General features: G+C 37.6%; 1 protein-coding gene across 3 annotated transcripts in view; it reads right to left on the bottom strand.

The window, feature by feature from the left end:
• TCERG1 (transcription elongation regulator 1) overlaps nucleotides 1-23608 on the bottom strand; it is a 63578-nt gene extending 39970 nt beyond the window's left edge. For 2 of the 3 annotated variants that reach the window (XM_012001539.1, XM_012001540.1), the window contains exons 1-8: nucleotides 23319-23608; nucleotides 15630-15855; nucleotides 13594-13746; nucleotides 11870-12317; nucleotides 7456-7698; nucleotides 2832-2894; nucleotides 1499-1699; nucleotides 505-617 (exon numbers count right to left, since the gene is read on the bottom strand). In XM_012001539.1, coding sequence (XP_011856929.1) covers nucleotides 505-617; nucleotides 1499-1699; nucleotides 2832-2894; nucleotides 7456-7698; nucleotides 11870-12317; nucleotides 13594-13746; nucleotides 15630-15855; nucleotides 23319-23377 — 1506 coding nt within the window. In that variant the 5' untranslated portion in view covers nucleotides 23378-23608. The remainder of the gene's footprint in view (nucleotides 1-504; nucleotides 618-1498; nucleotides 1700-2831; nucleotides 2895-7455; nucleotides 7699-11869; nucleotides 12318-13593; nucleotides 13747-15629; nucleotides 15856-23318) is intronic. The other variant, XM_012001541.1, reaches the window with a different exon arrangement.
• Nucleotides 23609-24356: the final 748 nt, after the last annotated feature.

Raw genomic sequence — 24356 nt, 5'->3', positions numbered from 1 at the left:
CTAACCATGTGCTTAGGAGCAGATATGGAGTACAGACCTCTTCATTTAAGGTTGTTTCTTATTTCTGCTAACTTTCCTACTACTAAAACCTGACTACCACGGTCCTTCACTGAATAAAAAACTCCTTTAGTGCTATACATGGATCTGGCTATGCAAGAACACAAGAGCAGAAAGGACAGATAAAATATATCTAACATTCTCCAAATAAGAAGTTACACTTATAATTTTAACAAATACCAGTCAGTTTATAAGTCAGAAGGTTAGAGATCAGGTCCAAGCTCTGGTCCAAGGCCCTGTCTTTCTATGGGTCTCAGTTCAGTACAAGAAGTAATTTAATGACACTTTCAAAGAAAAAACTGAATTAAGAACTTGCAAGAAACCTAAAATTTCAGAGATCAAATTTATAACAATTATTTTTAAATCTATCAAATAGATACTCACATACAAGTAAGCTGTAGGAAACAATTAATGTGGCTCCCAGGTTAATGGGTCATGGCCCTTTACCTCCTTTATCTCCTTTATAGGCTCTTCTTTAGGATCCTCCTCCTCCGTCTCCATTGGCAGAGGCTCTTCAGAGGGTTCTTTAATTGGCTCTTTAATCTTCTCTTCTAACTTTTCTATTAAAAAATTAAGATAATGTCAAAGGTTTTGATGTAATTTTCTAAGAACTTTCAGAGAATAAGCAATTAAAATATTCCATTCCCAAGTATTAACCATAAACATAAAATGTCCTTCTTTATAATATCTTTGATTTGAATCTTATGTAATGCTCAACTTCAAACACCTTGCTACACCAATCAGGTTAACTCTCTGATTTGAAGACAACCTACTGATTTCGAAGGGACATTAAATCTTTCAGGTCATTCATATATCATTTGTAGCAATCATTTATTTTGCTAAAAGGGATAAGATACTAAGATATTTAGGAATAGAAAAAGGGGTTTGATGAGGTGGGCACACTGACATGTACCTATAATCCTCAGCTACCTGGGAAGCTGAGGCAGAAGGAATGCTTACGCCCAGAAGTTCAAGACCAGCCTGGGCAACACAGTGAGGCTCTGTCCCAAATTTTAAAAACAACAGTAATAACAGGAGCTTGTGATATAAAAAATTATGAATCTTCTACATCTAAGATCCTAAGGGCCTAAATTTTTTTTCTTCAGAACACATAAAAAAACACATTCCTTCCCTATCTGTATTATCAATCTCAATAATGATTACAATAATTATGCAATATAATTAGAAAATTCCTAACAGTAAAAATATGTACATACATATGTACATATGTATAACAATTTCTCCAGATGGAAAAAATGATAACATGTAAGTAGAACTAGTTTTTAAAATAAATATTTATCAATTCAGTAAAAATAATCCAACGACTGTGTAATTAGCAAATCCCTCAAATATGTTAAAAAGAAATTAACTCAGAACTTTAAATACCATTCTACTTATTACAGTTTATACTATTTCCCAAGTCATTACAACCACTATATACCTTTTTCCTTTAGTTCTTGGGGTTTTTCCCAGGTAGATTCTAACGTTCTATTATTATAATAATATGTCTTCCCATCTGCTGTTTTATATTCAGTCCATTCAGAAACTGCTGTTGCTCCAGCTAAGGTTGCAGGTGAAGCTGCAATAGCAACCTGGGGATGTATCATGGGTACGATAGGAGGGGCCATTCCTGGCAATACACCTAAAAAAAGAATAATAAAAAATTAGATCCAAGCATCAAACTGCAATACAAAATAAACCTCTAAAATATGAGCTAAATCTTTCTATTAAATATTAATAAATGAATGGATCAGTTGGAACAAAACAAAAATCATATAAAAAGGTGACATAAATACCACTTAATTCTATTTCCCTGGATTTTTAGTTCTAATGCCTAAATTCAATTAGACACAGAAATTCAACCCTTAAAAACAGTCAGAAATTTGGGTCTCACTTATGAAAAAATCTTAACATAATAAATATTTAAAAACATGGTATATTCTCTACTTATGAATAGAAATATATTTTTATAAAGACAACTTATCAAATTCTAATGAAGACAACAAACATATTTACTACAGATATTTCCTGAGGCAAAATTATTTTTAATTTTAAGGTAACTAAAAGGGTATGAATATTCTCAGTTTTATAGCAAATGACTGAGTTTATCAACTCTGAATGATTAACTCAAATATCCTTATACCCTTTGTTTACTCTTTTCCTAAGAGAAAGCAAAGCTCGTCTACTTTTTAGAAGACAAACCAAGATTTACAATTTTTACAAGACAGCTAAATAAGTTGGTAATATATAAGTAAAATACTATTAAAATAAGGATATGTGAATCAAAACTGGAAAAAAAAAAGTCCTCAAATCCTATGCTAAAATTTAAGTTTCAGGTAGTTATCTTACTTCAATAACTTTAAAATGTATACTATACACATGTATTCACACACATATACTCACTAGCATGCAAGCATAATCACATCACTTTACACATGGAAATGATTTTTTTATATTTAACTTAAAAACACACATCAAAAATAAAATTAAATGTTATGAATATGAGAATGAAGTTGTTTACACTTATTACATAAATTAAGATACAAAGTGATCTGACCTTATTTGTTTTTGTGAACCAAAGAAGCTAATACTACAGGCAATTGGGAAAATTAAGTGTTGGCCAAATATGACAACTGCATTTATACTGCTCATTAAAAAGAAAAATATAAAAAAATCCACTTACTTGGGCAAAAAATAAATAAAAGGATAAACAACAACATTCACTACCATGCCAACTTACAGACAAAACAAACTAAGATGGTTTTAAAAATTACCGGTCTTGGTGGTAGCGACTGTCTTTACATACGGGCAGCTGACTATTTGCATCATTGCTACACCTGTAAAATGGATAAGCAAGCATACGTTGGAAAGCTGCCATTGTATGTCGGCTACCACTGGGATTCAGGGAAATAATTTACCACTACAATTTAGAATGCTATTTCCAATGAAAAAGACCAAGAATGGAGTAAAATTTCTTTTTGTTTGACATTTTGTGGGAAGTGCTGCCAATTCCAATGACACTAATTCTAAATGATAGCATCAATTACCTTTTTTATCAAACCAGCTCTGAATATATTGAAGGAGTCTCAAGAGTTTAAATTCAACAAAAGAAAGCCCCTTCATTACACATACATAACAAATTCTCATGTGGGTCATTTTCCCACAGGACATCAAACCCATGCTGCCATTGCTCAGACACCAGTAAAAGGCAGATGCAGCATGACACCGACAAGACACTTTCTCTATGCTGCTGCTAAGTTGAAACTACATGCAGGAGCTGAGGCATGGAGTACAACCATGCAGAAGTAGAAAAGGAATAAGCTAGGGTTGGTGAGGAGAGGAAGAAAGTAAGGTATGAGATGGATCCAAATATTCCACTGCAAACAATACTTTAAATAAAAGAAAGGCAAAGATGAAGAGGAAGATAGCATTTCACTAATGCCAAAATATCCATGTTTAGTGCCTGCTCTATGGAACCCCATGGGCTTGGAACACTGTGGAAGCAGGATAAAACATTAAGAAACATTCAGCCCCTTTAATACCACTAATGACTATATGGGCTGATAGCTGCAAAAACTTCTATCATTTAAGCTGACTAAAGAAGTAGTAATTGTATTAAATAATGAAAATTATGTACAGTTCTTAGAAGAATGAAGACTCATCATGATGCATTACAATGGTGACTTTTTAAAAAGAGAATGAAAAGCTGGAAAACTAAGACTGATTAACTGAGGAAATTAAAAACTTTTAGAGGAAAAGGCCAAAGTCTGAAGAAAAGTACAGGGTCAATAATTTTTACTTTTTTATTTTTTTCTGCTGAAAAAACTAAGCTTAATTTGGTACCCTGTAAAAATTAAAAATAGTAACAATAAACTATTTTCCCCACTAAAGGACAGGAAAAAAATTTTTCCTACCTCTGAGACTAAAAGTAAAATTAAACTCCTAGGTTTGTATAAAATTTAACTATGTTCACACATGCAAACAAAAATAGTGTCAATTATTGAAAAGTACCTTTATTTCTTAATTACTATTTTATATAAAGAATATTTAAAGTAAACTTTCTATTAACTTTTAAACTAAAATAAAAACACTGGATGAGGAAAGCATGCTGAATAAAGTTATATGTACAATTTTATTTTCCCTAATCTTGAAAGAAAGCAATGGAAAAATTCATTTGGTTAACGAAGTTACAGTATGTATTAAGTTTAATTAGTATAAATACTGCCATCTGCAGAAGCACTGAACCTACTAAACTCAGCACAGGAAATTCAATTCTTATGAACATATGAACTTTACTCTTAAAGACTGTTCTCCAAAACCACCTTCCAATAAATAATTTTAACTATACAACTTATGCAGAAGAAAATCAAATCTATTCATACGTAGGCTTAACCACCATTATTGAAAACCAGTTGGGCTAGCAGAACTCTTCTATTTGACTATCAACATACAGACCATATAGAAAGGTCCTGTGTTTCTTCTCATGCTAAAAAGATACACTGAAGTTTCTCTCAAGGTGATCACATGCAGATTGTGAATACTCACAAAATAAAAATCTAAATTTTTAACCTTTTTTTTTAAAGGGAGCATTTGTTCAATTTTCCTACAACTCTGTCCTCAAATTATCATCTAAGAAATGAGAAAATTCCATTCAGGATTCTGGATGATTCCAACGTCACTGACAGTTAAGTTTCTTAAAATTCCAGATAAAATTTTATAGTTTTAGAAGTAGAAATCCTATAATCCTAAGACCTATTTATGTCCAAACTCCACTCCCTACTTTTGTATTTTACCTAATTCTTCCACTCCTTCCCTTCATCTTGTTTGACTATCCCTTCCTCAATCATCCTCACTGAACCCAGACAAGGCTATTTCAAAAAGAAATTAAGCCTCCAACACAAATTACATACAAATCCTTCCCATTCACTTTATTGCTGAATTGAATTAAAAGGGAAAAACCAGGAGACACAGATCTCATTGTTTGTATAACCAAAGATTTGGGGAAGAGAAAAACAAGTCTCCTTTGTCCTTGTTTTTTACTAAACACCTTGTAGGACTGAATTAAAAGGGAAAATGAGAAAAGAGAACAAATATTAATACCAAAAAGTCTTAATAAACAAACTAATATTTGATACTAATATATCTTTTTTTTTTTTTTTTTTTTTTTTTTGCGATGGAGTTTCACTTTTGTTGCCCAGGCTGGAGTGCAATGGTGTGATCTCGGTTCACAGCAACCTCCGCCTTCCAGGTTCAATCAATTCTCCTGCCTCGGCCTCCCAAGTAGCTGGGATTACAGGCATGCACCACCACGCCCAGCTAATTTTGTATTTTTAGTAGAGACGGGGTTTCTCCATGTTGAGGCTGGTCTTGAACTCCTGACCTCAGGTGATCTGCCTGCCTCGGCCTCCCAAAGTGCTGGGATTACAAGCGTGAGCCACTGTGCCTGGCCTAATATATCACTTTATATGACACTCACTCTCTCCAAAGAAATATTAAGACTATCCAATTCAAGTTCTCTTCCAACCGACCCCCAAAATTCACTAATGGCTGCTGTTTATTGAATGCTTTCTACTGCCAAACTTCACAGGTATTGCTTCATTAGGTGACTCAAATGGTCACCACCACCTGTCCAATTTTTTTTAATGATGGAGCAAGCAACAGGGGAAAATATGACATCAAAATGAAGCTAGAGCCAGAGGGATTTTATTGTGAGAAACTTCTACTTTCTATAGTAATAAATTTTGCTGTTGTGTACCTTTCATTCATTAGTCCTAATTAAGAACCTCTAAAGAAAAGCAAAAGTTGTTCAAATGACAGCCTTTCAAAATACTTAAACAACATTATCATGCTACCTCTCAATCTTCTCTCTACAAAATTAGCAACCCCAGCTCCTTCGGATCACTCAGAATCCACGATCTGGTCTTAATACTGTCCTTAACCCTAAAGCAGACCAAAATTACAAAAAGAGGTTGTGACAAATATCAAGCTATTCTCCATCTATCATTTAGTTTTCCCAGAAAAATTACATATAGAGAAAAGTATCCAGCTGCTTGTCTTAAATTTAATCTAGAAAAGGGATAATCCCTAACAGTAGAAAAAACATCTTTTGTTTTCTTCTTTGTAAACGATTTGAATTTCTTAAACACCACATAATGGGCATTTAATTATCTAACACTACATCAACAACGTATAAAAGGTTTTCCAAATCAAAAAAATACCTGAAATTTTTAGTTTCTTTCTTGACAAGGTATATCTGAAGGTGTCCTTTTCAGAGTGGTCACAAAGAAAAAGACAACCAGTGCAATAGTGATAATTACGATGTATGCAAATCTAAGAAACAGATGTATCACAACTCTATTCTTACACAGAAACAAGTATAAAAAAGTAGCAATAAGTGGGTGGAATGTGAACTTGAGAGATAAGGCACCTAAGTTCTATTCGCCTTTGCCACAAACTAGCCCTGTGAACCTGACCTCTCTAAGGTACCAAAACTTTCAACTATAACACAAGGAGAATGAACCATGGATCAAGGATTAAATGTGTTTGACAAAAACTAATGCATTCAAATTTGGAATGCCCAACACTATCATTTTTAAACCCTGTGGTAAGAGTTCCACTCCAAAATATTTCTTAATTCTTTCTCAGAAGTTTTAATGACGTCTCTTAAGACAATATAACACATTAATTCACCATAACAATTTAAACTTTTATATTATGCACATTATGCTTTACTTCATAACTGTTACAAGGGAACCTTCTAGTTCCTGTTTTACGTGAATTGTTTTATAGTTAAGTCACTCATATTTTCTTAAATTCTTAAAATTTCTTAGCTTTTTCTTAATAACTAAGCATAGTTATTAAGAGCTTACTCTCTGGATATGGAGGGCACAGGCTCAAATCTCAGCATCATCACTTATTAGCTATGTGATGCTGGGCAAGTAATTTAACCTGTCTGTGTACCTATCTCATAAGATGGTTGTGAAAATTAAAGCAGTTAATGCATGTAACGTGCTTACAACAGTGCACTGTACATAAATCACCCAACTTGTGTAAGCTACTGTGACGTGCTTTCTCAACTTCATAGACTTAACCCTTCAAAAATATTGCATTTAGAACATTATTTACATGAAAAGATGATCATTTTTAACTCATTGAGGGCATTATTCAAAATAAGTGTAGCTTTAAATGTGGCTCTAATTTTAGGACATGTAAACAACAACAAAAAAAGGACATTTACCAAAACTTAAGAGAAAATATTGCAGTTAGCCATGAATCTTTCAAAAACGTTTCAAACAGGTGAGATTCAAGGCAAATTTCAAACGCAACAGACACATGAGAACAAACTAACTGACAATATGAAAACATAGCTGGAAAGACTATTATAATCTGTTGGTTTACCTGGAAGTGGAATTGGCATGCCAGGAAGGGGAACACGAAACGGAGGTACCATTACTGGTGGAAAAGCAGGTATTGCTGTTGTTGGCTGAGGTACTGAATGAGGAACAGCAGGAGGTAACGTCTGAGGGTGCGGCTGGGGAACAGTTTGCACAGGTGTAGCTGTAGGAGCAGGAGTTGAAACACTAACTGTAGGCGTGGCAACTGAAACAGCAGAACTTGGGGTCTGATCTTGTGTTGTGGGTGCTGATAAAAGATAAAACAAAAACATGTATCACTCCTTCATAAATCATTTTACTATATTCATTCATTCACGCATTCAGTAATTTAACTATTTAAGGGACCATTCTATGCACTGCAAGAAATCTGTCAAAAGGTCTCATCTTCGAGAAGCTTGAAAATAGTTAAATGAAATTTACAAAGTAAAATGTGATAAACATATAGCAGTATAAATCAAGACCCAAAGAACATTCCTAACTGTGAGAGGGTATAGAAATTATATTGGGATGCTGAGCCTTGAAAAATTAAGATTTGAACAAGGAAAATAGCAGGAGGGGGGAAGAAGAAAAAAATAAACTAGTGAGAAAAGTATGAATAAAGGCAAAGAGTAAAGAACAAAAAGGAATTGTTTAGAAAACTGAAGGCAAGCAGTTAATGAGTGAACAGTAGGCATACCAACAAAACCATGTGTGGCTGGAAAGGTGGGCCAGAAGCAGAAATTAGAAAGCCTTGAACAAAAGGCTAAGGTGTATGCCCTTAACTGGGTAGGAAAAGGGCAGAACTGAAGTAATATAGAGAAAATGATCTAGGAGAATACAAGCTAAAATACATTAACAGTAGTTACCCTCTGTGTATGCCTCTTTCACATTTTACTATTAATATATATGTTTTGTTAGACTTCGAACTTTTTATAAGAATGCATTCGCATTATTTGTGTGACTTCGTGAAGGTAAATGGGGTATATAGAAAACTAAAGGTTCCTGTATGGAAGAGTAATAAACAGGTTTCATTTGATGAATTAACCTCACAGATGCATAGGAAGAAAAGAATAGAAAAAGATAAGCAAATAACTAATGACTAACTGGATATGAATGAATGGAATCAAAAACAACTCAGGTTTCTCTCATTATTTTTAAAAAATGAAAAAATTGAGGTTTCCATTGTGAGAGACCAGGAAAATGTGAAATTCCGGATCATTTGGGGTCTGCTAACACATTATTTTTAAATATCGAAAATAAAACATTCCATCCCTAGCAATTGCATTTAAAATCAAACTAAAAACTAAAATCCTTATTTTATACTTTTCAAAAAGTTTCAATTCTCACGTTACAAAACAATTTTGTTATTTATTCATAACCCGTCTAGTTCCAAAATAAAATTCATTTGGTAATTCATTGGTAACAAATACTTCATCTTTTTTTGATGTAAAGAAAAAAATGTCTACCTGTATTGGACTAAGAATGAATTTGTCAAATGAAATAAAATGAAAACAGTGCTTTCCCAATCTTTATACCAATTTTGTTCTAAACAAAAGCACACTGTTTAATACAAACCACCCAATAATCCAACTGACAACAAAATCTGTCAGTATTTTTTTCTAGCTTCTAATAATGAAAAACTCACTTAGGCTGGGAAGATGTGAGCAATTTCATACTTGTTAATGAGGGACTCACCTTGGCTAAATAGACAGCAGGGCCAAACAAGTATCTTCAGGGGCCCAGGAATGAATTGTTGGTCTAGCATAGACCTAGCCTTAGGGTACAGTATCATATTAATATAATTTTATAACAGTGTGAAAAATACAAAGTACATGCAACATTTGCCCAGTCCCATACATATACCATTTAGCATTTGTAATCCACTATAATGGCTGAAAACGTATCTAGTCATTGTTCCCAACTTCCCTGAGAAGTAGGATTTCTTCATCATTTTTCACAAATTTGCACAAACCGAGTTTATGCTCAACTGGGATTAAAATATATTCTTAATTTTTAGTCCCATTCACCCCATAGATCTATATTGTAGTTCAGAAAATTAAAACTTAAATATTATTATAGTATTCAGATAATTGCTAAAATTGTGATCCAAACTACTATAGTCAGGAAAATAAATAAGGGCATCAAATTTCAAGTGGAAAAGAACACAAATGGAGATGACAAAAAAATATTTCTTCAACCCATTTCTCTTACTTTCCAGCACAGCATTTTCTGAATTTGATTAGTAGCCATGAGTCATGACAGGAAAAGAACAAAAGCAATAAAATAATGGGAAACTGGGAGAATGGTATCTAAGACTTCAGTGGGTAAATTCCTACTAACTTCATTTGCTAAAGCGACTAGTGAAGCACTAGGCCTCAAAATATACTAACCCAGTCTCAGATCTTAACTAAAAAAGACAAGTGACTATATATAATAAACGGAGAAATATTAAGACTGCAGTATGACAACGCTTTATGATACTGAATCAAGTAAAATAAAAACAGACACTGGAATACGTAGACAACATCAAAATTGATGTTTAAAAGCAGTAAAAAGAATATGATTTTGCTATTTTATATTTCTGGGAATAAAGTCCTCCAATCACTGAAGAATAAAGCAAAACTGACAAACAGGACAGAAGACAGCTATGAGCTTACTGACACACCACTCTTAAAACAGAAATGGACTACATATAGTATGGTTAAATTATCTAGCTAATCACTTTTCTTAAAACAAAATGAAGTACTACTATTTCTCCTTTCTAAGAACGCAGGAAAGACAATTTAAGCAACACAGACCCTCCACATAAAACTACATTGCTTTTATTAATCCCCTTCTCCCATTACTGCCACAGGTCCCCCATAAAAACTGGTAGTCTCCTGCGTTGCCAGAGGTTTGGGAGGCACTAAGCCTGTAAAAAGGTAAAGACCCTTAACAAACTAGCTAGTATGACTGTTATACTTTCATATCAAAATTCACCTTAGCTACAAAAGCAAAGACTTGTAAAACACTATTCACATTTTCCTGTTCAGTACATTTCCCCCACAAACTATCTAAAAACCATTGACAGGATCTTTAAAGGCTATCCCCGTATTATATGTACCTTACTTAACTTCTTCAGTTGTTTTTTATCAATAAAATAAATTCAAATTTGAAGCCAATGTGAATTAATTTCTCTCTTATACGTATTTCTTACACACTAATAATTCCCAAGTCCCTGAAGTAATCACAAAAAAACCCACATTTTTTTCTTGATTCTTATCAATTATCCTGGTAGTAAAATAATACAAACTATAATCAAACTGTAGGAACAGCTGTGTATCTTCAGACAAGTGTCATAACAAATAATCGAATTTTTAAAAATCATTATTTAAGTACTTTTGGACTTAGTCTCAACCTGCAGAGTAAGGAGTAATATCAGTATATTAATACAAAAAGAAAAAAAGAAAGAAACCTCCCAAAAAGAAAGCAATATTTTCATATTAATGACAATCTTTTAAGCCAATTAACAGCTGTGTCCCTCTCTTCATCCCTGAAATCTGCTATTAATCAACTCTCACCTTTTCAGAAAAGATCTATTCTTTGAGCCTCTGTGAGTTTATACCTGAAAATTCTCCTGCCTTTCTGACTGCTGCCTTCTATGGCAACTCCTCAATTTACCTACTCGCATCCCAGTCTAGAAACTACTCTAAAAGAGATTACTGAGAAGTTCCTAATAAACCTCCCTGATTTCATCACCACCCAAAAAACCAACACCAAAAAAACTTGCAAAATACTGCATTTATACAGACCCCCAGTACCTGTCTTACCTATTTGCCTACTTCTTAAGACCCTTCAAAATAAAACCCTCTCACCTCAGAAGTTTCCTAAAAACCCCATAAACTACACTTATCATTTTCCTAACCTTTATTCATGTTGCTTCTCCTATCTGAAAATCCTTTCCTTACCTGTGAACCTACTTAAACCCTACTCTGTTTCCTTCATGATAAATACCCATAAAGTCCACCCACTAGTTTCTCCACTTCCCAAATTCTTACATCTTTTTCACTGTATAGTTTTGCACACCATTATCTAATTGTTTCACATGTGTTACTCTTGCCTCCTCGATTAGGAACACTGGAAACTCTGTAAGGTAGGGACCAAGACATACACTTATTTTGCAAGCCCACAATGCCCGGCATTACTATTGGCCAAGCGGAACAGCTAACTCTGCACTTTCTCAACTTAGCTTCATGAATTGCAACTGGGCAAATACTTTCTCCTATTAATATAAATTCCTGTTTTTCTCTAACCCAAAAGTTTTAGTGCCAAAAATGTACTTTAAATAATTCTGGTATTAAAGGATAATACCAGAAACACTGGGATCAATATGAAATGTAGTCCCCTACTGGTTCACCTCTCTAGCCCCTATATAAAAACACATGCTGGGTGGTACTCACTTGATACTGTCTGCGTAACTGAAGTAGCAGTTGTTGTGGTAGAAGTGGTAGAGGAAGGGGTGGATGACGACGTTGAAGTGGATACTGCAGGTGCTGGGCTACTGGTCGTAGGGGTGGAAGCTCCAACTGCTTGTGCTTGTACTTGTGCCTGGACCTGGGCCTGGACCTGAGCCTGGGCCTGGGCCTGAGCTTGTGCCTGAGCCTGAGCTTGTGCCTGGGCCTGGGCCTGCGCCTGGGCCTGGGCCTGAGCCTGGGCCTGAGCCTGCGCCTGCGCCTGGGCCTGCGCCTGGGCCTGGGCCTGTGCCTGGGCCTGGGCCTGCGCCTGGGCCTGGGCCTGAACCTGGGCCTGGGCTGCAAGCATAGGTGTCAGTTCTGATTGCTGAATAACCTTAACTCCATCTGGCTTGGTCCATGCAGATTCACGTGTCCGAGCATTATAATAATAAACCTGCAGTGGAAGTGAAAAATCAACGGTTATCATAAAATCTGTCAATTATTATTAAAAACAATAATGGAACCATATTTTATCTTTAAAGCTATTTAAAAATAACATAGGGCCAGGCATGGTGGCTCATGCCTGTAATCCCAGCACTTTGGGAGGCTGACGCAAGGAGATTACCTGAGGTCAGGAGTTCGAGACCAACCTAGCCAACATGGTAAAACCCCATCTCTACTAAAAATACAAAAATTTAGCTAGACGTGATGGTGGGCGCCTATAATCCCAGCTACTCGGGAGACTGAGGAAGGAGAATTGCTTGAACCCAAGAGGCAGAGGTTGCAGTGAGCCAAGATCGCACCACTGCACTCCAGGCTGGGTGACAGCACAAGAAGCCATCTCAAAAATAAAAAAATAAAAAATAAAATAACTTAGGGCCAGACACAGTTGCTCACGCCTGTAATCCCAGCAGTACTCTGGGAGGCCGAAGTGGGTGGGATCACCTGAGGTTAAGAGTTTGAGACCAGCCTGGCCAACATGGTGAAACCCTGTCTCTATTAAAATTACAAAAATTAGCCAAGCATGATGGCAGGTGCCTGTAACCCCAGGTACTCAGGAGACTGAGGCAGGAGAATTGCTTGAACCCAGGAGGTAGAGGCTGCAGTGAACCAACATCGCACTACTGCACTCTAGCCTGGGCAACAGAGTAAAATTTCATCTCAAAAAACAAAAACAAAACAAAACAAAAAAAAATAAGTAATTCCACCCCACAGCCCAATTTTCTACAATGAGCACATTGTATTTTTAACACCCAAAGGAAAACCCATGTTATATGCAGAAATTTAACGTAACAGACCTGAGACAGCTATCCGTAGAAAGCCCTGCTGGCCCTTATCTGTAGTCTGAGAACTTGGATTTCAGGAGGGTTGACATTCCCTTACTGATAAGAATGGCTCGATGTGCCTAAACCAGTTATGCAAACAGTGCAGTATATGCTGAACACCTGCTTTCCTTCTAGGAGCCTGAAATTTAGTATGTGCTAGGCAGATGGTACCAAAGTGACCAGAAGCTTCCAGAATCACAGGTAAATGTGTGTTAGCACTCCAGGCAACCTTATATCTGCTGCACAAAAATCGAATCCAGTCAGCTTCTCCTGGAGTCTTACCCCATTTCCCTGCTTACCCAAGGCTCATTCTTAATTGACAATATCACTGATCTCAATCTGCCAGAACTCTTTTTTACTCCTCTGTCAAAAAAATGACAACTTAAATTATATTTTATAATTTACCTTTCCATCTGGAGTTTTATTTTCAACCCATATCTCCTCCGTAGGAGGTAGTGCTGGAGTACCAGGAGCAGTCACAGGAGGCATTCCTGGTGGAAACATCATACCCGGAGGAGGAGGCATGGAACTCATGGGTGGAGGCATGAAAGGTGGTCTCTGTTAATTCACAAGGACAGTAACAGTCACTTTAATTACTTTTCCTCCAAATTATTACTGAATTATACTCAAAAGTAAAACACTGTAAGAGAAACTAGTTTTATAGTCTATTCAAACACATTCAACCTGTCGTAGAAGCAAAATGTCTGCAACAAAAATTACCGAACTAGAAAGAAACACATCAAACTACTAATAGTGGTCAACTGTGGGTTATAACACCGTCACTGAATTTTGCTCTCCCCTTTCTATATGTTCTGCTTTTCACACACACGGCGCTGGATTACTTTTTTAAAAAAAATTGATTTTTATATACTGTTTTAATACCAGGCACATCACTGTCTCCACAGCTTCTTGAAGAATCCTTCAAGAAAAAGTTTTCACTGCACATAAAAATGAGTTTCAAAATTAAAAAACTGACACTATGACATTATAAAAACATTTTGAGCAGGGATTTAAAAGATTTCCTCTATAATCTATAAGTAACATTAAAATTCAATTATCAAAAGCACCTTAATCTGGATAATGGAACTCAAACTATGCTAATAATGTGAAGCTGTACTTTACTTTCCTAAAAATTTATTTCCCATACTCCAATCTTTCAGTATCAGTTGAGTATCTTTCAGGCGTCAGCACACTAGATCTAAGTTACATAAAATATCTATCCCAAATGTTTCATGAGCCTTTGGCTGAAAATCACTTGGACTTAATAAAAAGTAAAGCCACACAATTATTCAAGACCGAGAAAGGCATGACAACATTAGAAAGTATCTCAGCACAACATTTGATATATTTCAATGAGAGGGTTACATAATGTTCATTACATTTTATAATACTCCACAAGTAGGTTTAACTCTTAAAGGCACAAATTAGAACAAATTCACATGTTAAAGATTATACTAGAATAAGTTAAAAAGCTATTTCTTATTCTAACCTTGAAGCAAATATAAAACCATTTAACAATGTGTTTAAAGGAAGGAGAGGTTATTCCTTATTTGGAAGGCCATAAAATTATTCAGTAAAGTATGAAAACCTGTCTGTTTCATAACCACAATCCTATCTAAACAGAGTTAACATCATTTAAATGGCACATCATTGTCTTCTTCTATTTTTAGTATAATTCATTCTTCACTGTCTAAGCTAACGGAAGGCAGATGATACCACTATATTTATTTGGTTTCAGAATTATACAGGCTAAACTAAGAAAACATAGATACATACTCAAATAAAAAAAATACAATCCCAAAATGAGACACTCGAGAGTTGATACCTTCATGACCTCACTTCAGACAGCAAGTCTGGATACAATGGAGAGGGATATATGCCACAGGTTAAAATACCACAAGTGTTTTTATTTAAAGAAATCCCCTAATAAATCTTTCTCAAAAATAGTAAGATAACTCTACTTTTCCCCGCAGGGGAGAAAAAAAAATTCAACTGTGCTTATAAAATGTGTTTGCTGTCACTTTCCTGGGGACAATAACTACTCAGGAATATATATACATATATTTTTAGACTTGCTGGCAACATATATCATTGAAAACAAATTTTCTCCACTCAAAAATATCTTAAGATTTCAAACTTCATTTCCCACAAAGAAGATGTACTACTAAAGCCAATTCACAGAGCTAAAGGTAAGTAAAAACTATTGACTCCTGGTTTTATACATATACTTCTCTATCACCATTTAAAGTTCTATTGTGAATTTCCTTAGTAATTACTGCTACCACTAATTTAGAAGAAACATATTAATATATGGATCTTCTCTTTAGCTCCCATTTTCCTACAAACTGAAACTATTTAAGAATATAAGTTTTTAAGTCAAAACCCATATATAATATTGATAATGATGCCAACAAAGAAATGGCAACCTCTACATTCTTTACCTGGAGGTGTGGAGGGCCCATAGGTGGAGGTATCCCTCCTGGAGGAGGCATTGGCGGCATATTAGGATCAAAAGGAGGACGTCCAAAGGGGGGCCGTGGTGGTGGTGGAGGGCCTCGCATCATACCAAAAGGTGGAGGAGGTCGCATCAGAGGTGGTGGGCCTCGCATCACTGCATTTGGTGGGGGAGCCGGACCTCGGAACCTCAAGGCCTGCTGTTGGGCCATCCTACGTGGGAGAGCAAGGAATAAATTTTTCTTTCTTAAAATTACAAAAATGTAGCTACTGATCTCTAATTACATCAAATTTAAAAGGTTCTTAAGTCTAACTGGAGTTGGAAAGTCATCATTTTGCAACCATCATGACAAAAACTACATCAATGGGCCGGGTGCGGTGGCTCGTACCTGTAATCCAGCACTTTGGGAGGCCGAGGGAGGATCACCTGAGGTCAGGAGTTCAAGACCAACCTGGCCAACATGGTGAATCCCCATCTCTACTAAAAACACAAAAATTAGCCAGGTATGGAGGCGCACGCCTGTACTTCCTGCTACTGGGGAGGCTGAGGCAGGAGAATCACTTGAACCCATGAGATGGAGGTTGCGATGAGCCAAGAGCATGCCACTGCACTCCAGCCTGGGTCACAGAGCAAGGCCCCATTTCAGAAAAAAAAAAAAAAAAAAACTTACGTCAATGGATGATCTAGTCTGGATGAATGACCAAGGGATGCCGAGTCTAGGCAAAAATTTAGACAAGGGGGTTATCTGGATGATCTTAAAGTACTTACCCACATGCTGCTTAAAGTTGCAAGAAAGGATGAACAAAACAAAACACTCTAGGTAATAAGGAAATTGGGTAATACCTGGACCCAGTGATCAAAACGAATTATCATCTAAGAAGGACAAATAATGTGTGACTGAGAGGGATACAACATCACCTATTCCAGCCAAAAATGTATAACCTCAATCTAATAATGAGGAAAATATCAGACAAACTCAGAATAAGAATAAGGAATGTTCTTTCTTTTCTTCTCTTTTTTTTTTCGAGACCAAGTCTCACTCTGTTGCCAGGCTAGAGTGCAGTGGTGCAATCTGGGCTCGCTGCAACCTCCGCCTCCCGGGTTCAAGCTATACTTCTTCCAACTAGATGGGACTACAGGCGTGCGCCACCATGCCCGCCTAATTTTTTTTTTTTTTTTTGCATTTTAGTAGAGACAGGGTTTCACCATGTTGGCAATGGTCTTGATCTCCTGATCTGCCCTCCTTCGCCTCCCAAAGTGCTGGGATTACAGGCATGAGCCACAGCGCCCGGCCAGAAGGAATGTTCTTTCTATTAAAAGGGGGATGTGTATTCTTCAGAAATGTCAGTGTTATCCATAAAAGACAAAGAAATGCGTGGAAATGCTCCAGATTAAAGAAGTTTAAAGAAACACAATAACACAATTTTTTTTTTTTTTATAAGAGACAGAGTTTCACCATGTTGGCAAGGCTGGTCTCGAACTCCCGACCTCAGGCGATCTGCACATCTTGGCCTCCCAAAGTACTGAGATTGCATGCATGATCCACCACACTCGGCCAATAACAACACAATTTTAACTCTAGATTGAATTCTGTAATAACAGGAGGAAACGCCACACAGGGCATTACCAGATCAACTGACAACACTGGAATATGCACAACAGATTAAAGTATTATTACAAATTTATGAAGCTGATAATTAGGCTGTAGTTAAGTAAAATAGTATCTCTATTCTTAGAAAATACTGAAGTATTGAGGGGTAAAAAGCTATAGGTACACCTTACCCTCGCAGTTCAGAATAACAAAGAGGAGGCATGTGTGCACACAAATAGTAAAGCAGAAAAGGTAAAATATTAACATTGAATACACTCTAGCTTTATTTTTGCGACATTTTGTAAGTTTGAAATTACTTCCAAACTTTTTAAAGGGGGCAGGGGGTAACTTAGGACATGATCAGTAGTCTCTATCTAAAGGAAAGCCTTTCCCTGTAGGGCACACTACCTCACCACCTCTCACTCTCAACACCCTATGTATTTTCTCCACAGCATTTAAGCAAATAAGTAATGTCACATGAGATAGTATTATCTATCTCTTCCCCCAAGTGCTTTTGTAAGAGAATTATTAACTCTTAAAAGTGCTTACTATGAGCAAGGCAGTGCTTACTCTAAGCTCTTTTCAAATATTAAGTCTTTTAATCATCAAAACAACCCGATGGATACTATTAATCTCAGTTTACAGATAAAGAACTAAAGCAAAGAAGTCACTTGTCCAAGGCCAAACAATTGGTTCAGTATTAAAGCCAGGATTCAGGTGGCCCATGGTGGCTTGTGCCTGTAAACCCAGCACTTTGGTGGCCAAGGCAGGCAGATCATTCAAAGTCAGGAATTCGAGATCAACCTGGCCAACATGGTGAAAACCGATCTCTACTAAAAATACAAAAAAAATAGCTGGGCATGGTAGTGCACGCCTGTAATCTCAGCTACTTGGGAGGTTGAGGCAGGAGAATCGCTTGAGCCCGGGAGGTGGAGGTCACAGTGAGCTGAGATTGTGCCAATGCACTCCAGTCTGGGCAACAGAGCAAGGGTCTGTCTCAAAAATAAATAAATAAACAAAATAGAGGATCCAAACACAGGTAAATGCCCCTTTCAGAGTAGGAATTCTGTTCACTCTTGTATCCCTAGCACACAGATTTGTACATAACAGGGCTCAATAAATATTAATATCAGTATTTGCTGCATGAACCACTGAATACCTAGGTGATACTGTAACCAAACTGACTACCTATCATGGTATTCCCAGTAGCTATTATACATCTACATTATACATAAAAAATCTACATTTCTGTCCTCAAGAGAGGAATTAACATTTATATTCTTTACATATTTGAAAAAAATCATTCTTATAGTCCCTCCTTACCAGGCTCTTTCAACTTTCTGACATTTTTTAACCCTCTGCTTATAGATTACCCTTTGAACTTTCTCTAAATTTACCACATCATAGTTCAATTCTGAGACACACCAAAAAAATCCTAATAAAGAACCAATTTAGGCCAGGAGCAGCGGCTCATGCCTGTAATCTCAGCACTTTGGGAGGCAGAGGTGGGTAGATCACTTGAAGCCAGGAGTTCGAGACCAGCCTGGCCAACATGGCAAAACCCTGCCTCTATTAAAAATACAAAAATTCACCAAGCGTGGTGGTGCACGCCTGCAGCCCCAGCTACTTGAGAGGCTGAGGCATGAAAATCACTCAAACTCGGGAGGCAGAGGTTGCAGTGAGTCAAGATTGCACCACCGCATTTCAGCGTGGGCAACAGAGCAAGAATCAAGTCTCAAAAAAAATTAAAAAATTAAAAAAAAAAACTAATTTGCCTTCTGGACTTGTTTACAATCCTGGCATAACAAGGATTACACCAGGATTGTAAACAAGTCCAGAACTACTATACCAAGTATATTTAATCAAATTTGCAAATGATCCTACAATCCAAATTAGAAAATATGAGTTAAAAAGGAATGTGGGCCGGATGCCACCCAGTGGCTCACGCCTAGCACTTTGGGAGGCCAAGGTGGGTGGATCACCTGAGGTTAGGAGTTTGAGACCATCCTGGCCAACATGGTGAAACCCTCTCTACTGAAAATACAAAAATTAGCCGGATGTGGTGGCACCTGCCTGTAATCCCAGCTACTCGGGAGGCTGAGACAGGAGAACAGCAGGAACCTGAGAGGTGGTGGTTGCAGTAAGGCAAGATCACACTACTGCACTGCAGCCTGGAAGACAGAGCAAGACATTGTCTAAAAAAAAAGAAAGAATATGGATTGCATCAAAATAGTCAAAAGGTCTTTTTCAAATTATATGCATCCCCAAAAGACAGAGGCCACTGTTACTGAAGGAATGTCCAATCTTTCAGGGCAAAAAAAAAGTTGACCACCAAGGAAAGACACTCTGTTTCAGGCTTGAGAGTTAATAACGTACCCTACTCTTTGATTTTCTTTCCATCTGCCTCTCCTTTTTTTCAAAAAGTCTACAGTATTCATTTCTGTACAATTTCATACTTCCTGGTTACAGCTTGAAGTTAAGTATTTAAGATCCAGAACCATAAAAAAGCTCTGTTAGGACTCTGTCTTTTGTTGTCAGGCTAGTTACGTAATTTCTGAGTCTTGAGTTTCCTCAGATGTGAATGAGTGAGGAACAGAAAAGGTATCTGATATCTCTGTTCAATGAGATAATCCCAGTGAAACATTTAGAGTGGTACCTGGTACATAGTAAACTACTTCAACTATCATTACTTTCATTCCTCCACAAAACCTAGCAGTGTTTATCTGTAAAAGGCATTTCACTATTAATTTGGGATGGTTTTCAAAAGTCTGCCACTAAAATGGTGACAAAATTCACATAATTTCCTTTTTTGAATAGCCTAAAGTTGCCATTTTCTGATGTTAATTACGCACAGAACATGGGCTGGGCTCTTCATATCATACTGCTTCATCACAACCACCTCACCAGAACCTGCAGTGAGGATTAAATGAGCTAATAAAGTACTTGGAATAGTGCTTAGCACTTAGTGTTATCTAAGTTATTAGTTATTATTACTGTTTCTGTAACATTAGTACAGTAATAGTACTGGGAAGTGTTAAATAGTATTAATATTAGTAATGTTAGCTATTATTACTATAACTATTATCAGGCCCTGTATTACCTGGCCCACATTAACCTTTCCACAAATTCTAGTCTTTTCCTTTAAATATTTCAAGTTTATTACTTTGAAGCCTCTGCACCTGTTCTCTTTGCCTGGCATGTTCTTCCCCAGATTTTCACATAACTAGCTCCGTCTCATTATTCAGCCTCAAGTTTAAATGTCAGCTCAAACTGCTTTCCCACTTCTAGCCTCTCCAGGCCCTCTCAGGCTCATTATTCTCAATTTGAGTTTTCAATTATGATAAATGCTATGAAGAAATCTCCCATTTACTTCTGAATTATCTTTAGCTACTAGTATGTAGTTCCCTTTAGTATACTGTTGCAACACATTAAAACACATTATTGTTTTAATAATGATAGTAAAGTTCCTATATACCAGTATGGTTACACAGACATTACCCATATTAACTCTTAATCCTCACTACAGCCCAATAAGGTAAGTTTGGCACCATTTTTACAGAGGAAATGACAGCACAGAAAAATAATTTTCTTAAGGCAGCTAGTCAGTGATAACACCAGAATATTCTTATTCTCATTTTATAGATAAGAAAATTTAGATTGCAAGTATCTTAAGTATTGATAGGTAAACAAAGGCCCTAGGGAAAGGATCTACACAAATGACTCTGGAAGTTACTTTAATGGCATTTGGAATGTCTATAAATTTTCCATCTATTGTGGTTTATATTCCTACCACTTACAACCTTTCTGAATAACAAAAGCCTACTTGCATGAATAAAAATAACAAAAATATTTCACAAGATCACGGAAATACAAACATAAGGTATTTTTCTATAACAGAAGTACTCTATCCAGATATGCAATCTCCCCAATGCTAAAGACAATACTTTAATTGGAGGGGCAAGAAATAAAAAGATGCTACTGACATATGAGGGGTGAATTCTATAAACTGTGATTGAGGAGACCTGAGGTTTAGTCCAGACCCTGCCAACTACCAGCGACCTTGTGTAAGTCACTTCACACTTACAGGCAGATTTAATCATCTGATGTGGTTGATTTCATTTACAATTTAGATGGCTCTTACTTAAGCAGGAAGCTCCTGCAGGACAAACGTCTTTTTTTGGTCTGGTTCAGGGAACTACTGCCAGCAACTGTCACGTAGTACACAATAAATGTTGGCCCAGTAAGTAAAGTATCTTTAAATCTCCTATCTTCATTTATTTACAACATAACTACAGAATATCTCATTTGTCAGGAGGTTATAACATTCAGGATACAAATACAATGCAAAAATTAAGCCCCAACTTCTGCCATCAAAGAGGCCACATACACACCTAATTTCATGACAAATGCTAAAATAAAGATCTGTACAGTATGCTCTGCAAGCAAGTTCCAATCCAAGAGGCTACAGTATAAAATATTTGCAACAGGGCACATTCATTTGCAAATTAAAGCCCTATTCAAATCAGTTGTGCAACATTAATAAAGTCTAAACGGCTTTATTAATAAGGATGTTTTTAAAAGCTTTAGAAAGATACTTTCTAAAATGCAAAAGAATGTTCCCTAATAAATCCATCTGAAACTAGCTAAGTAACCTCCCTTTAAGACCGAAATCAAGAATAAGCTTGGCATAGCTTATATTGGAAGATCCTGACAATTCACCTTGATCACTCATTAATACTGTATACATCAGGAGTTTAAAGGATTTCAGATGCGTCCCTGAAATAAGACAAAATTTAATTTCTGCCAAGGTAGGGATTTGTGTGTGTGGCCATGCAGAATCTGAAAGGCATTTTCCTCTTCTAAAACCTTGAATAACAATACTCATTTCCTTACACAATTTCATCTTAAGCTCTAGACAGTATCAAGAGTCCTCATAATCTACACTGCTCTTTTTCATTTTCAAATGTTGACAACAGCACAATTCAGAATAGGAGCTGAACATCCGAAATGCCATTTCTCCCATACAGAAAAAAAAAAAAAGTACCATATACACATAAAGCATAATACCTCTTTTCCTCAAAAACCACTGACCAAAAGATTTCTCCAGGTCACTCTTATTTTACCAAATTTTAATTACAAATTCATAGGCATTGAGGTTCCAGGGGAAAAAAGGTCACTGCACTGGTCAGGGAAATGGCACGAGTAGTAGACAAATAGAATGCCAATCGGGATTGCAGGCTCTGAAACCTGACTGCCTGAGTTCAAGCCACTTCCTGGAGCCACAAATCCGCCTATGCAATCTTATTCTACTGACTCAACCTCCACGAGGCTGTTATCTCACCCGTAAGATGGGCGAGTAACAACTGAAGATGCCTCTGGTCTGTGGCCTGCAAAATGTTAATAGCAACTACTCCAAAAGGTGGTCGTGAGGAGTAAACGAGACAAACCTAAGTAAAGGGTTTACTGGCACACGGTAAGTGCCTAATAAGCGGCTGCTACTGTTGTTGTTACTCACTACTACAGAATAATAAGGAATAAAGGGATGAAAAAAGGAAGAAAAGCCACTAAAGTTAAGAAAGGCAAGCGATGAGGGGGATGAAATGAAAGGGCAAACGTGGGCAGCCCAAATGGCCGGGGAGGGCGTGGAGTAGGCTTAGCCAGAAGTGGCGAGCGGTACAAGGGAAGTAACTGCGAAGTGCAGGGACGTCGATGAGGAAAACCAGGCCCGCAGCGGAACGCGGCCGGGAGACAGACTGGTCGGCCGAGACGGAGGCGACACGCGGCTGAGGCGGGGCCCAAAGGCGGGAGCACCGGGCCCGGCCGGCTGGCCGCAGGCCGCGAGGGGCGGCGGAGCCCCAAGAAAGCACTAGGAAGCAGGCGAAGAACCCGCAGGAGGCCCTGGCCCAGCCCGGGCCCGGCTCTCATTCAAGCCACCTTCCCCTTCCCCCTTCTTAAGCCCCATGCGGTCCTGGCCCAGGGCGGCCGCGGCTCCGCTACCCACCGTCCGCCCCGGATCTCCACATGGCAGGTCTAGCCCCTGGGGCTCTCGTGAGCAGAGATGTGAGGGAGGACAGCGTCCCTTACCTGAGCTCCCCCGGGTTGAATCGCTCACCGTCGCCCCCGTCCCCGCCACGCTCCGCCATTACAGAGGGCCGCGTTCATCCACCCGCCGACCCAGCGTCCCTTATTGGCTAGAAAAATCGTCAATCCCCAACAAGAGAGGCGGAGATAGCAGAGGCCTGAGATATGGTTGGTGAATATTTCCATCAATCTTCGAGATGGGGGCGGTACCTTCCTTGCTATTGGGCAAGGGGCCCGCCGACTTTGAAAGCGGTATGAAGACAGCCAGTTGATTGGTGGCTCGGGGGCTTTATGGGAAATGTGATTTTAGCAGTGAGGAACCGCCGGCGCCCTCTCGCGGTAGGCAGAACTAAGTCCTCCCACGTTCGGCTCGGCCTGCGGTAGCCACGTGTCTGTCGGCTTCCGGGAGAGCCAATTGTGGAGCCATATTGGCCAGTAGTAGCTCAGGCGGAGAGCATTTCCACTGGGCAAGCCAATCAAAATCGACCTGGGCCTTGCCTAAACCAATTGCACAGTTGCTGTGAAAAGCCGCTATTCCCTAGCTTTACAGTAGCAGGAGTCAAGTCACCACTCAGCTCTATATACATGTTATTAAATAATATATTATTAATTACAAGAATACCTCCCAAATTATACCAAATAGTTGCAAGCGAATAGGTGTTATAAGTTGCTGCATTAGGAAAGGTAAATTGGTGAAGGCAAGCCTCTTTGCAGTTTACACCTTTACCATCTCTCACTCAATCTCAAAATGTGCTTGTCTGAAATTAGGACACCCAGAATACCAGACGATTCTGAATATTTATTTCGTTTTTCTAATTAACAAAAAAAAAAGTTTAGGATTTGGGGTTTCAAAGGTACAATGAAGATGAGCCCTTTTATTAAAGTCCTAAAATATTAAAATAATACTAATAGATAAATTTTACTTGGACCATGTAAGCATGTCCATGTCGCATGCTTACCATGTTTGCTAACCATGTAGCAAACCCGGATCTAAGTACGTCCCATACGTTAACTCTTTTAAGATTCAAAAATCACTAAGAG

Source organism: Mandrillus leucophaeus, unplaced genomic scaffold, assembly GCF_000951045.1.
Source record: "Mandrillus leucophaeus isolate KB7577 unplaced genomic scaffold, Mleu.le_1.0 Scaffold663, whole genome shotgun sequence".
NCBI lineage: Eukaryota > Metazoa > Chordata > Mammalia > Primates > Cercopithecidae > Mandrillus > Mandrillus leucophaeus.
This window is presented reverse-complemented; position numbering and strand designations above follow the sequence as displayed.